Source organism: Mastigoproctus giganteus, chromosome 1, assembly GCF_048544385.1.
Source record: "Mastigoproctus giganteus isolate SK-2022 chromosome 1, ASM4854438v1, whole genome shotgun sequence".
Taxonomy (NCBI): domain Eukaryota; kingdom Metazoa; phylum Arthropoda; class Arachnida; order Uropygi; family Thelyphonidae; genus Mastigoproctus; species Mastigoproctus giganteus.
In genome coordinates, this window is record NC_143575.1 from 246290094 (window position 1) to 246310018 (window position 19925).

A 19925-nucleotide genomic window follows, 5' to 3' on the forward strand; every position below is an offset into this window, starting at 1 on the left:
GTTGCCTTACCGCCTCCTTTAATATAACTGGATAGATCCCATCCACCCCAGGTGCCTTTCTTATGTTTAACTTGAACAATTTCTCCTCCACTTTGCTCTCAGTTATTACAAAATCATTAATCGCCCTGCTACAATTTGATAACCTTCTGCCATTTTAAAACCTTAATAAATCCTGATGTGTGAATGTAGATGCAAAAAATACTCATTCAGTTTGTTTGCCATCTGAGCAGGATCATCAACAGTCGAACCATCAATATCAAGTGGACCAATCAGATTCATCCCCTTCCTTTTAGAGTTTATATAAGTAAAGAAAACCTTTCTGTTTTTCTTAGCATCTTTTGCCAAAGATTTCTCGTAATCTGCCTTCGCCTGCCTAACCTCCTTTGTGACCTGATTACAGACTAGCTTATATCTGCCATAGGCTTCTGAGTCGCTTGATAATTTATATGCATCCCATACATTTTTCTTCTCTGTCATGAGTCTCATTAGTTCATTTGATAACCATTTAGGACTAAACCTTGAACAATATTTCTTAATAGGTATGAAACTTTTAGTAGCATCCACGATTAATTCCTTGAATGCTTCCCACTTAGAATTTACTGTTGGTAACATCGTCAATTACCAACTGCAGTAACTCATGAAGTAGGATTCTTCATGAGTTACTGCAGATTTTGCAATAGCTAATTAATCACATAATATAGAATATTTATGTTCCACAACATACAAATCATCCTCTCAACACACACACTTATACAGACATAATATGAAATAAAGATCGCATGAACTGATATGATTTATTCACAAATTCACTGAAGCTTTATTAAAAAGTAGACCAAAAACCCCAAAAGAGAAAGCATAATCCAACCCTAAACTGTTACTATGTTGATTAACATGGCTTGTAATTTTTACTTCTACCTGGAAATGTTATTCCTAATGAAAATAAAATAAAATATAATGCTATAGGCATGGGATAGTATATTACTATTAGATGAATGCTTTTTATGAACAACACCTGTGAGTTCCTGTGGAATAGCCATCTTAGTTGCAGATACATTTTCACTTGGGAGAATCTATAACCAAGATAGCCATGCTGCAGTTATGCAGTGTGAAAAATTATTTAAGGCTATCAGATGCTTCAGCTAGAAAACTGGAAAAGCTACTTTCATGGGTCTCAGTGCTACACCAACTTATGGGTAAGTCTGATGGTGCTTCTCTCTTTCTTCCATGATGAATGTGTTTATCTGATCTCAAACTGGACTCTGAAACCCTCAACAAAACTAAAAACAAATTTTATTTCATCACATAATATAGAGTTTTTACATAAAGGAAATGGAAATTATTTATTCAACTTTCTTAACTAAGGAGAATTTTCCACACAAACGCTAACCATTGGATCACAGCATTCCTAGTTTATCTGCTTTGGTGCTTTGGGTGTTTTAGAGTTTTCAAATTATCATGGCTCTTTTTCATTTGAACAATGTGCAGCAATAAGTGATAAAATAATATTTATTTTATATAACGATACAATTTCCAAAATGTCTTTAATGAATCTATAAACGGCTTCCAATACTCAGATTTGTACAAATTCTACACCTGCAGCTTTATGCATGACCAGAACAACAAGCAATCTTTCTGTGAAAAACATTTGGGAAAGTAAAAAGGAACAAAACAATCAAAGGAACAAGACAATCCACTGTTTGATGAAAATTAATACCTTTTGTTTGACCTGCCTCTCATTTCCCTCCCCTTTCTGTTAAGCTTTATTCAAAAATTAGAATTTTTACATAAGTACCAAATTCTTTGCATGATCCTGAATCAGATCAAATTGAGATATTAACCTATTGGCACTTAATCAAAAAATTCTTAGGTACTTGGTGGGGGAGGGGTATTTTGCCCCTATTCAATAGAGGTTTACTGAATTTTTAATAGAGAAAAAAAAAAGTTCTTGAAAGTTACAGATTGATGAATAGTGGTTTCAAAGAACAAAAGAACTAAAAACTCACATGAGGGGTGTTTTCAATCAAATGCTTTGTCTGTGATCATGGCTGACTACACACATACAGGAACTCCCCGACTCGCATAAGAGTTGTGTTCTGCAGAACGTTACGTAAGTCGGAATTTTCCCCATACTTGTGCAGCACTCGCAACTGTGCTAGCTGAATTCATTGAATCAAAAAAAAAAAATGTTCGACGAACATGTAAATAGAATTATTTATTGTATTTATTCAAATTTTTATCTCATGCGCAGAAAAAATTACAAAAGCGTGCAATTTAAAAAATTAAAAAATTATAACATTACAAAAAAAGAGAGAAGACAGGCATAGCATCAGTAAGTTTTACCTCTCGAGTATCATTACCAGAATCAAAGTCTTCAGCTGATAAGCACGCCGCCGCTGCAGAGGTTGAGGGCTGTGGATATTTAGAAGGGATCGGCCACTCAACCTTACAAAAGAACATATTAATGGATGACTGTATGCTGGGCTTTTTCTTTTCATTGTAGATTTCTTTGTAGCAAGCAAGCATATCATTCACACCACTGTTAACTTTTAAAAATCGTTTGCTATCAGGATCCATCTTCTCAAACCTCACCATTGCCGATGCAATTTCCATTCCCAACAAAATGCCATTGCCATCTCTCTGGTGATGAAGCATCTTAGCTCCTCATTTGGTTCATCTTGAGCTTCATCGGCATCTTCTTCTTTCACTATCACTGCCTGCAAGGCAATAAATTCTTCATTATATAATTCCTTCTCTTCTTCCTCTATTAACTCCTCCATGTCTTTGGCAACAATCTCCAACTGAAGAAGTTCTGCAACCTTTACAATCTTATCTGTAACCTCTTCATATGATTTGTCTTTTTCAAATCCTTGAAAGCCTTTTATGTGCCATGGGCATATTTTCTTCCATGTGCCATTTAAACAACTTTTAGTAATTTGCGCTCAGGCCTTATTAATTTTTAAGATGGCATGGTAAATATTGTAAGACTTCCAAAAGTCTCTTAACGTAAATTTTTTCTCATCGTTTACTGCAGACAATGCCTGAGCAACTTTTGTGCATAAATAGTATGCTTTTAAATTCAAAATAACACCCTGATCCATAGGCTGAATGAGTGAAGTCATGTTTGGCAGCAGAAATATGACTCTCATTCAAATTGAAATCATCTAGATGTGTAGGATGTCCAGGAGCATTATCTAATAGAAGCAAAATCTTGAAAGGAACGTCGTTGTCTTTACAATAGTTTTCAACCTTGGGAATGAAGAAGCATTTATACCAATCCTCAAAGAGAGATGTTGTTATCCATGCTCTCTGGTTCGATCGGAAATGCATGGATAGGGTGGCTTTATTAATGCCCTTAAATGCATGAGGATTTACAGAATGGTAACAAGCAGTGGTTTTAATCTGTAATCTCCTGCTGCATTAGCCCCAAGCAAGAGCATGGCCCTATTTTTTGATGCCTTGAAACCTGGCATTGTATTTTCCTCTTTGGCAATGTATGTTAGTCCGGCATTTTTTTTTCCCAATACAGAGCAGTCTCGTCAACGTTAAACATTTGCTGCATTGAATACCCACCTTCATCAAATATTTTTTTAAACACATCACAAAATTTCTCCACATCTGCAGAATCAGCACTGGTGACTTCACCACATACTTTAACATTGTGGAAACCAGCACGATGCTTTAACCTGTTAAACCAACTGTTGCTTGCCACGAACTTGGGTTGGGGTTTTCCGTACTTATCCTTAATATCTTTATAAATATTTGTTGCTTTTGCTTGAATGGTCATTAGACTCAGGGGCACTCGCTTCTGAATCTGATTTTCTATCCATATTATTAACAGCTGTTCCATCTTCAACATAGCACCTGAACGCTGTTTTGTGATCACTGTTGATCCTTTGACACGTTATTTTATATGTGCACTGTCATTTACAACAGTATTCACTGTTGAAGCAGTGAGACCTAATTCCCTTGCAGCAGATGACAAACTTTGTCCTACTTTGTACTTCTTAATCATTTTCATCTTCATTTCTAAATCAATTTTGTTTCGTTTCCTGGCACTACCACCACTTGCACTTTTCGTTGGTCCCTTTCCCTTCATAATTACAATATGTAAATAGGAATGAGAAGTTTCTGAAAATTTGTTTTTTTATATGATTGAAGATTTCAGTGAAGGGGAAACCCACACAATTCCAGTTATCAGTATTATCACAAATGCAATAGCATCAAGTTTACTATCCATTTATAATTAGATACACAAACAGAAAAGCCCAATAAACTGGAAAGTGCAAATTGTTTTTATTGTTTTTTGGTCATGACCTCCAGAAACGTGGTTTAGAAAAATATCACAAAGGCATTCAAAATTCATTCTTATAATTGGAACATATGATAATGATGAAAGGGTAATGCAATTTTCATTATAAATATGATCTTTTAGAGAGATAAAGAAGTTTGTAATATAGCAAAATTTAACTTCCAAGAACTTGGAACGAATTACAAAAAAAAAAAAAAAAAAAAAGTGTTATTCAGTTTACGTTATGATATTTTCACGATACCTCCATTTATTCCTATGGGATGCAAAATACGTTTCCATGATTTTTTTTTAAGTTTGCACCGGCCGGCAAAAACTTACGTAAAGTTGAATTTCTGTAAGTCGAATATTATGTAAGCCTGGGGAGTTCCTGTATTCTTCAGTTTTGGTACACAGGTTCCTCAGAGATATACACAGTTATGGAACAGGAAGTTTATCAAAATGATAGCTGAGGTAATGCAAGAATGCATGATATCAGCTTCATTTTTGTTGATTATATGAACCAAATGATTGGGGACTGTTTATCAGTTCCTCCAAAACTAGTACAGAAGGTCTTTTCCATCATAAGGGGATGATTCAAGCAAATGTATACAAAAACTGCAAAAACAGAGCATGAAGAGTCTGAAATGGCCATGCAGAATAACCTTATATCAGGGGCTCACATCTGGTGAGTATGGGCTTGGCACACCCAGGGTCCTGAGCTGTATATTATCATTCTTCTCTTTTTTGGTGATTCCTTTCTACTTCTCTCTCTCTCTCTCTCTCTCTCTCTCTCTCTCTCTCTCTCTCTCTCTCTCTCTCTCTCGCACCATATGGCTAATAATAATAATATCAGATTCAAAAAATATTGATCCACAAAATTTCTAAGGGATCTATCATCTCAACTTCATATCAAATTAGGTTTAATGAAACAATATTTTAAAGGCTTTAAAAACAAGGACAGTAATTGCATTAACTATCTTTGCAATCAATTTTCAAGTTTATCTCATGCAAAAATAAAAGAAGGCATTATCACTGGGCTGCAGATAAGAAATTTAACTTCAGATGAGCAATTTGAAGAATAATGATCATAATTAAAAAAGAAGTGCAGATTCACTTCAAATGCTGCTCAACTTTTTAAGGAATGTGAAAAATGCAAATTTGGAAAGTATCATTGAAAATATGCCAAATAAATTCCAAAAATTAGGATAAAAGATGAGCTTGATGGTTCATTTATTGTACTTGAACGTAAATATATATATATATTTTTTTTTTCCAGAAAATCTTGCATCCCTCAACAAGGAAAAGAGTAAGCAATTCCAATAAAAATATATAAAGGAGACAAAAAGAAGACACTGTGGATGGTTGGGCATAAACATGATAATAGATTACTGCTGGTCTTTAAAAGGGATACATTTGGAAAAACATAAAATATTCATTTGAGACAAAAAGACCCAGAATTTTATTTCAAAAAATCTGATGAAGCTGCTTAAATGCTGATGTTTCAGTAATATTCTTATATTTTCTTCACTTTAATTGAGTATTATCCATTTAATTATATATATATAAAAAAAAATCCAAAACAGTACACACATTTGTAATTTGGATAAATAAATAAAAATAAATAAATTTTAAATTAAAATACGGAAAAATGTGCTTCCCTTTTTCCCAATTTGTGGATATATTATTTGACACAAAAAACGAATGGATGTCAATTTTAAACTCAGCACAGTAAACTTAGGGAACTTAATATATTAGAATAGAAATTTCCACATTTTCAGTTTTGCAAGACTATGCAACATATATGTTTGATACCATAATAATATTAATAATTTCTAATGTAGTCTGGATAAGGCATTGTTGTATGTAGGTAAACAATCCCAATTTAAACACATTTTTTCTGCAGAGAATAATGACATACTGAAATTTTAGTACTTCAAAGAGTTGGCGATTTCTTTTAGATATCATATATTTTATGACCCCCTATCTTGGGGTCATAAAACATGATATCCAAAAGAAACTTACCTATTAATTCTATCTCCTCTAAAATGTTGCAGCTTGCTATTAACAGACAACTAGTGATAGCAACTGCTATTCGCAGCAAGGAGGATGTACAAAGAATTGATTTATTAAAGTTCAATATATTCAAACCATATAAATTTAGAGCCAAAAGACTTCACAATGCTTTACAGCGGCAGTGGTTCACAAACTTTTTCAAGCGCGGACTGGTGTTTGCAGATTTTTTCATTCACGGCCACCTATAGCTATAAATTAATGTATTTTCAATAATTACTCATGTGTTCAGGAAATAATAGCTACCATTAGGACATTTAACATACCAGTAATAATGCAATTAGGTATTCATTAACATCAGTAAATATAAATAAAAGATAGGCAATTCATTTCTTTGTTTATTATCAAAAATTTACATAAAATTTACATATTTTTGAGTCTGTTTTTGGGCAAATAAATATTTATGTAATGAGTAGGGCAATGCTATTTTCCATCACATAGTCATTTTAAATCAGGGGGGAAAAGGTGTCAACTTGATTCTCAAATCTGGCTCGATGTCCAATCTGTTCCAGCATATGTTTTTTTAAAAAAACATATGTTGAGAATCCAGTTTTACATTTGTAAGTTGTTAGAAATGGCATAAGAATTTTCAGTGCTTTTTCTGATAAATGCTTATATTCTTTACGCCAACTTAGCCAAAAATTTATCAATGAGACCTGACTGAAGCGGTCTTTTAATGCTGTGTCACATGACAGTTCAATAACAGAATCCTTCCACATGTTCACATTAAAAGTAAATGGCTTTCGAATCCACATTTTACTGCTGTCAATTGGAGGAAAATATTCTTGACATTTTCATTTCACATAAGTCAAATAAGTAGGACACCTTAATATCATATAAGTAAGCCACATTAATTAACCAATTAATGTAATTAAACAGTCTTTAAATTTGAATATTGCATCCTTTGCTGATGGAGGATGTTGCTCCAAAAACAATAAGTACTCATTCTTCATTTCGATTAGTCATTTCAATACATTCCCTCTTGATAACCATTGAATTTCACTGGGTAACTGATGTTCATAATTGCTTCCTAATTCTTTGCATAAAGCAGTAAAGATTCTGGAATTCAAGGAACAGGCTTTTATATAGTAAACAAATTTGACACATTCTTGAATAGCTGTATTCAAAAGCAAACGCATTTTTTTTTACAGCTAACACCTCTCTGGAGCCACCTCTCGGACCCTTGAAAAAGTCCCGTACAGGAATCTGTCATTGACCAGGTGGCATCGAAACTCAATCTGAAGGATTTGTTTCAATTTATTCCACTTTGAGTTATATAATTATTGATTAATTTAAAAAGTTCTTCTTTCCTCAGCCATTGTTCTTGTTGGTAGGGTTTTACAAAACAAAAAAACTTCACTGATGTGTCCTTAAAATCATACCTTACAAAGCACATTAAATTGGCATTATCTACTATGTCTGTTCTTTCATATATTTGTAAAGAAAAAATTGACAGTTTTGAATGCATTTTATGAGAGTTTCTTCAATATTATTCACCATTTCCGCAATTCTACGTTTCACCATATTATTTGATTTGAAGGAGAGTAAATGCAGCTGATTTTCTTTTTTTTTTTTTTATAAAGGTGAGATGTAATTACTTTTAGTGCAGGAAGTATTAACTTTTCCCCAATAGTATGAGGGTATCCTATCTCGGCTATTAGTTTTGCAAATTCATATGAAGCCATAACCAAGTCTTCATTACAACATCTCATGGAAACCATTTTTACAAAAAACTTTTTATGGATGAAATATATTCATTTTTCTGATTAATGAAAAATTCCTTTGGCTTATTTGAGTATTCTGGATGCACAGAACAACACTGAAAACGTTTCAAAACAAATAACGTGCAATGGCATGTGGTTATCGCAGATAAAACCAAATTTTAAATAATCTTCATAATACTGCCTTGTACAAGAGATTTTGGATTTCTTTTCCAGGCTGTCAGTCTGCCTATTGCCAGGGGGTTTATTAATATTATTTCCATTATCTCTACTTGTACTAGGCTGCACATCACTTGACTTGACAGGTGGACGTTTCTTCGGCCACTTATCCATATTAGGATGTTTATATAAAAATTTATTTTAAAGAAATGTGTAATACTATGTATTAAATTTATCACTTCACAAGAGACAGCAATGAAAAGGAATAAGACACAACAATAGGCACGTAAAATCTGCTTGTTGGGTTCTCACTGACTGTATGACTGCGGCATGGTTTGTAAGTTAGAGATGGCACAGGCCACAGAGTAGTAACCTATCTTACTACTCTGTGGCACAGGCAGTCCGTCACCTCAGATGCAAGATGCACACTTGGGTGCTAATTATATGGCATAATAAAACTAATGAGTACATCAGTCACTGATTTTTTTTTTTTTTTTTTTTTTTGTTAAGAGCAGAGTTGTCTGGAGGCATCATAGATATAAATTTAATAAATTATAAAGCAATATTTTTAGTTTAACTGGTTATTTGGTATTTTATTACATTTTCATTTTTTCAGGAAATTTTCTTATAGTTTTATGTAGATATATTTCAAATAAATTGTTCGTGGACTGGTACTGGGCCGCAGACCACACTTTGGAAAACCCACTTTGTGTGTCATGTATTAATGTATGATACTTTTCACTATTTATACATTAACTGGAGTTCAATGCTAATGTTGTTTATAATGAGTCACTTGCTGGCCAAAGCATGAGGCTCGTGTCAGCCATAAACTTCGTAAATAAAGTAGAACTATAAAGCTAAATGAATATATTCCTATAAAAAAATGCAAATTATATTAAAAAAAATTTATAAAATAGCAAAAGTATCACACACACACTCTTCTTACCAGGATTCATAGTTATAAATATTCCACAACTACTTTTTAAATAGATTTCAAGCCCTTCAAAAATAAATTGGACTTTTTGGGCTGCAAGAGCGGACAAAATTGACATTATCTGCTGGGCCACAACAGATAAAACTTCAACATTAACTCGATTAAATTCATCAAAACTACCCCATGCTCCAATCTAGTTAAAACAAAAAATATGTGAATCAAGATATTTAAAAACATTAAAGAAAAACAGAATTCTATAAGTAGTGTTCTTTTAGTAAGTATCAATCTAAGTGCTAAAGTGAAAGAAAATTTTTTGGTATAATATATCTCCTTAATGAAAAAAGAACTTCAATATTACAGATATTAAGATGTTTTTATTTAGGGAAATAAAAATGAATATTAATTAATTTTGTTATTAAATTAATAATTAAATTGAATAAATTAATTTCCACTTGCATATATTCTAGTAACACAGGATTATTTATGAAATAATAAAGCACTCATATGAAATGCACATTCAATAAGCAAAATAGGTTCTATTCTTAGTAAATGAACAAACAATCAATCCTGTGGTTGTAGTTAATCTGCTTCTTCAGCATGTTGGTGTCTTTACTACTGCACTTCATGGTCACTCATCAAAGAAAATTTCTATAAATGGCAACCGTGAAGGTGCAAACAATAAAAGCAACAATACATTGAAGTACAGAAGAAAATTCTGAAAGATTTCTGAATAAGAAAGAATTAGTATTCTATATGTAAAGCACCAACAAATTATTAATTCTCTATGCCATTGGATTGAGTGTTTTTTTTTTTTTTCAATTACCAAGAATTTAACTTGTGCATTATGTTGCATCATATACTGGTTCCCAGGCCTGGGAATGGAATGTCCTATACCAGGGGTGGCCAACTTAATTTGTGATGCGATCTACTTTTTTTTCTTCAAAATGTGCCATGATCCACCATCTCAAGGATTTCATTGCACATGGTTAAAAAAGTTGATCAACACATATTGAAAAATGTTGTTTATAAATTTTAAAATTAAATACAATTCAGAATTCTGATTTTAAACTCATACATATTTAAATTTTTAATTTATGTAAAATTTGTGTCTTTGTGTCAACTGCTAAGCTTTCAAAATCGGGGATATACCGTGATAAGGCCAACCATAAAGAGTCTTCTATATGCAAGTCCATAAGAGTAGAGCAATTCTTTGTCTTTGTTTGTCTCAAATACGAAAAGGCCGATTCACATAGCTATGTGGAAACAAAACAGGAATTTAAAAGTTCACTGCATTTTTTTTCACATTTAGGTACTTTTCTCGGCAAACATACAGTATTGCCAAAAGTCTTTTTCTGATGATCTGGCTTTTAGGAAGATATCGTTTCGCAACATAATAATTTCATTTTCAAGTAATATTTTCTCCATGTGAAAAATCTCAGCGATTTTTTCTGCAATTTGTTTCGTATTTAAGTCGACATTAAATGGATAAGAAACATATCGAACAATGTCTTCAATTGTTTCCACAACTTTCTCAATTTCAAAAACATATTTTTCTTCCTCGTCTGAACTTTCTGACACCATGTACTTAGATTTCAGAAAAGCTTTTAACACTGTTGCACATAAAAGACTACCGTACAAATTGAAACACTGTGGCATTAAGAGAAAGTTACCACCATGGATAAAGGAGGGGGGGGGGAGAGAGAGAGAGAGAAAATCTTTATTGCAACATTTCCTTTCACCGCCAAAAGGTCAGGGGTTTACAGATAAGAAGTGTTACAAAAACATTAAAAACATTAAATACCATAAGACATTCAAGAACAAAAACAAGATGACATTAAATGATATAGGAATAAAACAAAATGACAAATACATATACAATTTACAGTAGTGACTGTTGTCCTCACAGGTTCATGGAAGAGAGCAGCAAGAGCACTGTCAGGTTCCTTTTCCCATTATGCTCACTAATTAATTCACAGGGGGCTCCAACTGGGGCAGTTTCACTTCCGTCTAGATGGCTGCAATGGACTGCAATGCTTTGTCAAGAGATGGTGGTGCTACGTCTGTTGTGGTCGCCATTCCCTGTATTAGTTAAGGGATTTGGCGATTCTCAGATGCAGCTGACAGTTTGCAGTCCATGGAGGGTGTTGGGCCGAGTACCCCATGTCTATATCATTGGTTGACGGCAAAACTGTTAAGGTCAACGTCAATGTCCTGGATTCATCTGAGCATCTGGTATGGTAGGAAACAATCTGATAGGTGGAGGCATGAATGAAGAGAGCAAATAGTTGGGGTGGCTCTGAGCTGAGTAGATGGAATCCTCTGGCCACAGAGATCCCAGAATGAAGGAGATGTGATCAGACCAGTCAACATCTTTACTGTGATTATCAGTCTTTTTCCATCATTGAGAGAGAGCAACCTGGGGATTCCCAGGGCCTGGACTGTTTCAGTTGTATGAACAAGGGGTAGTAACCTGTGCTTGTAGGTTACCCATTTGAGGAGCCAATATTCTGCTGCCCAGATGGGTTTTCTGATTGTAAGTGCTGCTGACGTCCAGATTTCAGCTGCATAAAGTAGTAGAGAGTATATAACAGTCCTGACATATTTTGTTGTTGTAACCCTGTCAGAGATATAATGCAGGTGTTGTTTTGCTCTCCATTTCAGGTGCACCACACAACTGATGAGTTTTTCAATGTGCTTGTTGAATCTGAGTTTTGTGTCAAAGACAACCTCTAAATCTAGATGATATGGAACAGTCAGGATGGAAACTCCACTGATGTTGGGCAAGATGATTGTTGTTTCTTTCTTCAGGGAGTAGAGCATGCACTTAGACTTTGCTGGGTTAATGTTAAGGCCAAATTGTTTAATGTAGCCTGCTAGTGCAAGGAGGACACTGTTAATTTCCACTGTGGTCCTAGAGGGGTCTGTGTTTGCTTGGATGGTGGTCAATATTTTTAAATCATCCGCGTAAGACAATACATCTGGTCTCTGCTTATGAAAGGGGAGATAAAAAAAAAAGGAGACCAGAGAGGACTCCCGCTTGTGGTACTCCTGTAGACATTTGTTTGGTATAGGTTTTCTTTGAATAATGGAGTATGATAGACGATTGAGAAGGAGTGATGAGAGGAAGTGTAATGCATCTCCACCTGTAGAGTAGGGGTCTTCAAGCAGGTTGTAGGATGGCAGATACCTGAACAGCATCAAAAGCTGCTTCAATGTCAAGGTATGTTATGAGGAGTTCTTCTTTTTTCTCAAATGATGTAAGGATGCTGTGGGTGATGGCAAGGAGATTGGTAATGAAAAATGAATTTGTGGTGGGTCATCTGGAAGTATGTGAGTTATTAAGAGTTGGAAGGAGGGCTCTTTTTAGTAGTTTCAGGAGACATGAAGAATTAGAGATGGGTCTGAAGTGCTTTTCCAATGACGGCATTCATATTTTTGGGTGTGGCTTTACCAGATATATATTCCATTGAGAGGGGAAGATGCGGCTGGTCAGCACTGCATTGAAAATGCTAACAGGGCTGGATGATATATGGTCCCAGGCATCTCAACATAAACTGTGGTATTCCATCAGCACCCACAGCTGTAGAGGATGGAGTTGATTTCAAGGCTGTCAAGATTTGGTTCTTTCATATGGTGATAGTTGTCAGAGAGTTCTGTTTGTTGTTATTGAATATGTGGTCGAGGCTACTGCTGGCTCCCGCGATGTCTTCAAATCCGGTTATGAAGTCAATCCATCTGGGGGTCGAGTTGCTCAGGGAAACTGGTGGTTTGTTCAGTGTATGGTATCTTATCTACTGCTAGCAAATGATCAAAATAGCTCTTGATGGCCTGGGATTTTGGCAGTTGAAAATCAGATGTAGGGACCACCATGCTTTAGAGTGGGAAGCAGAGGTATATTGCTAAAAAAAGTACCGGATTATATTTTAAGGTAGTCTTTCCAGAGGCTCTACACGGAGGCAACTCGGGTTGGAAGGTAGCAGGTGAGTGTGTACTGAAGCACCTACCATTTGGATGGACTGATCGCTACTGTGGCTATAGGCGAATCAGCTGTCTTTGTTTCTGGGGGGGGGGGGTTGGCTTGCGTTTAACAGCATGCTATTATGGCATGTTGCTCTCCTGTAAAAGGGGCATATGATGGTTCGTACTGGCCATATAGATGGACTTTTGACGTTGTTCCATTCGGAGTTGCATTCAAGCTTGCAGGAGGCATAGCTCTGGTGCTTGGCTGGGAGTTGTTCTACTGTGACATCAAGTTGCCACTCATCTCTCAAGGCTGTCACAATTTGATCAGCTGTAGTCTGGGGGGAAATCAAGAGACACATGTGCTGCTTTTCGTCTTTCCTGTAGTGCTTACTGCTTGGAGCTGTGAGGTGGTGGATGTTTCTATAGCATAAGATCGGCTTGCTCTTCATCTGGCCGGAGAGCTCTGTTTTGGTTGCTTCTTTTCTGCCAAATGCATTCCAATTTTCAACTGTGTTGCCACGATCTGGGCTCACGTCTTAGGCTGGTATTGCAAGGGTGATCTGTTGATTGGCATATTGAGGGTATTTACACATTTCTTGGACTGAGGCCCTGAGGGTTGGGCAGGTGGTATATTCGGTTTGGGCTGATCAATGGATGAGTTGTGGGGCAGCTGCAATTGTGTCGCATATTTCTGAGCTGCATGAATATGCTACATGCTTGGTGTTTTGGTTAGATTCGATTGACATTCAGATGGTTGAGTGGGGAAAGATAGAGTTGTTATCAATCGGCACTGCTCTTCTTGAAAAAGGTTAGTAGTGGATTTCCCATGGAATCAGTGTGGGGCCATTGTTTTCTATATTTATTAATGATACTGAGGAAGGCATATTAGGATTGTTTAAGTTTGTAGATGATACAAAAGTTGGCAGGGTAGTTAATCAAAGTAATCAGGGTATGCTACTGCAACAAGAGCTAGAAAAATTAGGCAGATAGCCTGAAAAGTGGCAATCAAATTTTAACATTGGGAAATGCAGGTATTGCTAGGAGAGCAGAAATCTAAGAATAACATGATGATGATTTGGTTTTTAATTGTGCATTTGCAGCTGTGGCCATAATGCACTAAATCAAAAATAAAACTAATACAAAAATATTGGTTAGCCTATAAACAGGCTACCGTGTCAAAAGGTAAATATGACACTCTACGTAAAAAGTTATTAAAAAGCAAAAAGGTAAAAAGTTATATAAAAAGTATAAAAATATAAACTTAAATTTTTGTATATAAATTAATCAATTGTAAAGAGTTAAAAATGTCAGACATGTTGTCTCTGTCACCTAAAATCTGATTGAGTGTAAATGGTTCAGCTAGATTATTAAAAGTGCTAAAAAATGTTTCTCTGAAGACAGGGCATTCGATAAAAACATGACGAACATTTAAATAACATTACACATCTCACACATAGATGGGTCATCCGACCTCAGAAAAAAGGAGTGTGTTAGATGACTGTGACCTATGTGGAGCCGAGCAAGAACAACTTCCTCTCTTTGGACCCTGCATAGACTGCACTGCCATTGCATGACTACAGGCTTAATGTGATGTAGTTTATTTGCGATCTGTCCATGCCAAACGTCTTACCATTGGGAATATAATTTAGAGCATATTATTTGCTTGTAGTCTGTATAGGGGACTGACAGGCAATGATTTTCCAAGGAAATGGCTGATTTAGCAGCGGCATCAGCTAATTTATTTCCTCGGATCCCAATGTGGCTTGGGATCCAGCAGAAGCAAACGTCAAATTCTGATTCAATCAGAGAACAACGAGAAAGAGATTCAATGAGAGAACAACGCATCTGCCTGATTCGGGACAGGGCCGGATGACAGTTGTACATCATCAATAGTAGAGCCTGTAATGCACTTAACGAGACACTACAAATCATATAACTTTGGTAATCACTATTTATAATGAACTCAAGGGCTATTTCTATTACATGCAACCCTGCAGTATAAATGCTAGTTTCTTGTGGGATCTTAAATGATAATGTTTTGTGAGGAAATACCGCAGATCTCACATAAGATTCTGACTTCGAGCCATCTCTATAGACTTGCAAAAAATCAGAGTACTACACCCTGTGTGATGCAAAGAGTTGTTGGTAGATGGCTGGCGGCGTACTAGCCTTCTCTCAGATCTTAAGGGAGAAGGCTAGTACGCCACCAGCCTTCTCCCAGATCTTAAGGGAGAAGTCACAAGTTGGAAGATGTGCATACCAGGTTGAAAGGAATTGCCTTGCTGATTGGGCAACATTGTCTACCATCATGATTAGTTCATTTAACAGCCCTTGGATCTGAATGCCAAAAGGTCTGTTGGCAGTCCAACATGTGTTGTAGAGATTTTCCCAATATGGCTCAAAAACTGATGCCCATGTGGGATGATCGGGCAGGGATTTCAATTTAAAGGTGTAATGTAAAGACAACTACTTACATCAAAGAGACAGAGATGGTTCATTTGCTTCAACGTAAAGGCTTTTGACAGGAGATGTGCAAAATTCTCCAGTGGCTGTCTGAATGGCCTTAGGGTGGACTGGATCTAACTACCAAAGTACACTATCTCTAGCAGATCCATAAACCTGAGACCCATAATCAAGTTTGGAATGGACAGGGGCTTGATAGAGACAAAAAAGGGTGACCGATCTGCACCACATGAAGTTGATGAAAGGGCATAAATGATGTTAAGCCCTTTAACACGTCTCTTCCTAAGCTGATGAACATATTGTAGAAATGTCAGTTTCACGTCGAAAATAAGTCCAAGGAATTTGACTTCTGCTACAACTGGGGGTTGTTTCATCCAAGCCTTAAATCTGGGTCAGCATGAAGATTATGTTTGCAACAGAAGTGTATACAAACGGTCTTCTGTGATGAAAATCTGAACCAATTAGTCAATGACCAATGTATAAAGTGATCAATGGTTTTCTGCAGTTGCCTTACAATGACTCTCATATCAGAAAATATAGTAAAGTCGTCAACATAGAGGGCATTGTTTACTGTGGGTGGAAGTCATTCTGTGATAGTTTATTTTGATTGCAAAAAGTGTGACAGAACGGATCCGTGCGGGACTCCCTCCTCCTGACAAAACTCTCGAGTGAGTATGGATCCTAAATGGACGAAATTGGTGATTCAAAAGAAAGTTTTTAATAAAAAGAAGGAGGTTACCCCTAAGACCAAGGTTATAAAGGTCTTATAATATTCCAAATTTGTGTCATATGCTTTTTCAATATTAAAGAAAACTGTTACCAAATGCTTGGATTTAATAAAAACATCACGAATGCGTGTTTCAAGTTGGATTAAATGAGATCCAGAGTGGATCTCTCTCTCTCTCTCTCTCTCTCTCTCTCTCTCTCTCTCTCTCTCTCTCTCTCTCTCTCTGGAAGCACACTGTGTCCTGGAAAGCAGACCAACTGTTTCCAAATACCATACATCGAGAATTAACCATTCTTTCCAGGATCTTGCACAAACAGCTTGTCAGAAAGGCCACCGTAGCTGAGTGGTCAGGTGCGCAGGTACATAAGTACACGTGCCTTGAGTGACCCGGGTTCAAGCCCTTGTATTCTCCCTTCTTGTATTCTCTCTACCTTGTGAACTCCTCTGACCATGTGATCGTCTTGGAGTATAAACAGAAAATTTATTTATTATATGACAATAGTTACTTGGATTTCTAAGATCTTTTCTTGGTTTTGGGAAGGCAAGAATGATGGCCTTTCACCAGGAATCTGGAAATTGTTTGTTAAGAAAAATTCTATTAAATAAAATTAATAGGTGATCCTTAGATTTTGGTGACAGGTGTTTTATCATTTTGTAGTGGTCATCTGGCCCCACAGCACTTGCACACATGAGAAAGAGTGAGTACTGTACTGCATTTAACTCTTCCTGTGTAAAGGGTTTGTTATATAGTTCAAGCCCTTTTGAAAATAAGTTTAATGGCTGTTTCTCTTTCAGGACCAAAAACTCTGTGGGGAATGATGTTATTGCAGAGATTTTTGCAAATGTTTCCCCTAGAGTATTTGCAACTGCAGTTCAGCTTGCAATTGGACATCCATTGTGCTCAAGGATCACCAAAGAGATTGGTAGGTATTTTCTCTTCATTTTCCAGATCTTATCACAGATTACATTTGAAGTAGCAGTCTGGGTTATGGACAATGTAAAATGGATCCAAGGTTTCCTTTGGCTCTGAAGTTGCTTATAACGCATTTTTGCACATGCACATTTTAATGATATTAAATTATCGGCCATAGGATATCGGCGGAATATCTCCCATGCTTTTGTTTTGTGTCTTATTTGCTGCTGTACATTCTGAATTCCATCAAGGTTTAGAAAATAGTGGAAACTGGCTGGATGTTTTCTGGAATGCAATTGCAGCTGCATGGACAATATTTTCTGTGATGTACACGGCTGCATCATTGATGGGCTCCTGACTGACTGTAGCGATGTCAAGATTTGCAGGGTTGTCAAGGACACTACTGACACTATGCTGCTGCAACAGGATCTGCAAAGGTTGAGCAGATGGGCTGAGAGATGGCAAATGAAGTTTAACATTGACAAATGTAAAGTACTACACATGGGAAACAGCAACCCAGAGCAACGTATCAACTCTGTGGTACTACACTGACAGTGGTAGAGAATGAAAGGGACCTGGGGTGGTTGTGCAGGCAGATATGAAGTTCTCTGAGCAGTGCAGACGGGCTGCAAGAGTAGCTCATGGAGTATTGTCAATGATATACAGGAATTTTTCCAGCAGGGATAAGGAGGTGATTATTCCATTGCATAAGGCAATGGTCAGGCCACAACTAGAGTACTGTATACAGGTCTGGAGGCCTCATTTCAAGAAGGATGTAGAGCTGCTGGAACGAGTACAGAGAAGGGCAACAAGATTAGTGAATGGAACAAAGGGGTGCTCTTATGAAGAAAGGCTTAAGTTTTGCAAATTACAGTCTGGAGACTAGGCACCAGCGAGGTGATCTGATAGAGGTGTATAAAGCCTTGAATGGTTTAAGCATGCTCAATGCTGATGGGATTCTTCCTCTAGCTCAGGAAAATCACCTGAGAGGGCATAAATTCAAATTGAGGAAAGACAGATGTAGGATAGACGTGCGGAAATTTGCCTTTAGCCAGTGGTTGGTTGGTTGGTGGAACAGACTCCCATCCCTTGTGGTGGAGGTTGATAGCCTAAATAAGTTTAAGGCTCAGCTGGACAGGTATTTTGAATGAACAGAGGGGTGAAGTGGAGTGGGGTTTTTTTTTTTTTTTTTTTTGGCTGATGCTGCATAAGCTTGCTTTCTTGCATCAAATGCCTCTACTAATGCTAATGCTAATATCTGCCCAGACACAATAGGAGGGAGTATATGATGAGAGCCTTGTTGATCGATTTGGCCTTGGAAAGATTGTGCAAGGCTCAAGGGGTAGAATTTTTTTCAGCCTGGACTGTACATGTTAACAGGAGAGATTGCTTCTGCAGGGATGGGATACACTTAAATAGAAAGGGTGCAAGAATATTTGCTGATGCTATCAAGGCAGTGTTAGGTGGGTCGGAAAACTGCTAGCTTGGGGGGAGACAAAGACGAACAGATTAACAGTAGCCACCGGCAGAGGTGAAAGAGATTCTTGCACTGCTTCTATTGGAATGAGCAGAAGCCTGAAAAACAAGATGCAAGATATTTCAGAGACTGCTGGGAGTCATTGAGGTATAAATAAACACATGGGTTGTGTTAGGGTAGCTAAGAACAGAAATAGGTGCATGTATACTTGCGTGTACACCAATGCTAGGAGTTTAGTATATAAACTTGATGAATTTGAGGTATTGTTCAAAACATCAAAGGCAGATATTGTTGGGATAGCAGAGACGTGGTGTCACACAGATATAAGGAATGCAGAACTGGAATTTGGGGAGTACAACGTCTACAGAAAGGATAGAGATAGGAAGGGAGGAGGTGTTATGCAATTAGTTAAGAAATACATAAAATCCAAGGAAGTGAAGTCAGTGGACATTGCTGGACAGGGCAGTGTCAAGTCAGTTTGGTGTGACATAAGCATTGGGAGATCAAAATTGAGAGTAGGAGTGTGCTATAGGCCTAATGACTCTGATGAGTACAATAAGAAACTGTACAGGGAAATAGAGTGGGCCAGTAAATCAGAGAGTCTTATAATGGGAGATTTTAATTTCCCAGATATTGACTGGAATTTGGGGGCTGGCCACTCACACACTAGCAAGGCTTTTGTGGATTTATTGGATGGTTGTTTTCTACATCAGCATGTTTGGGAGGCAACTAGAGGGAGGAATACTCTTGATTTGATTATCAGCAGTGATTCTTCATGCATTAAGAATCTGCAGATAAATGAACCACTAGGTGGCAGTGATCACAGTGTGTTGAAGTGGGATTTACTCAAAGAGGTAACTACCATTAGGGGTAAAGGGAAGGGTTATTGCTTTCGTAAAGGCAACTACGATGGACTGAGACAATATGTAAATTCTATACAGTGGGACCAACTGAGGATGTTACCAACAGCAAATGCAAAATGGGAAGCATTCAAAGAACTTATCTTGGAAGCTACTAGGCTTTACATACCAACTAAGAAATATTGTTCAAGGTTTAGGCCTAAATGGATGTCAGATGAACTGCTGAGGCATATGGCAGAGAAAAAACATGCATGGGATACATACAAATTAACACATGACACAGAAGCCTATGATAGATACAAGTTGATCTGTAACCAAGTTACAAAGGAGATTAGGCAGGCAAAGGCAGA

The 19925-nt window shown here is 36.7% G+C and overlaps 1 protein-coding gene across 1 annotated transcript in view; it reads right to left on the reverse strand.

Annotated features, from left to right (window-relative positions):
* Positions 1–19925, reverse strand: part of kl-2 (dynein heavy chain 2, axonemal kl-2) — a 1174416-nt gene that overhangs the window by 627537 nt on the left and 526954 nt on the right. Inside the window, exon 32 of the mRNA XM_090369487.1 lies at positions 9185–9365. Within this exon, the coding sequence (XP_090225613.1) occupies positions 9185–9365 (181 nt within the window). The remainder of the gene's footprint in view (positions 1–9184; positions 9366–19925) is intronic.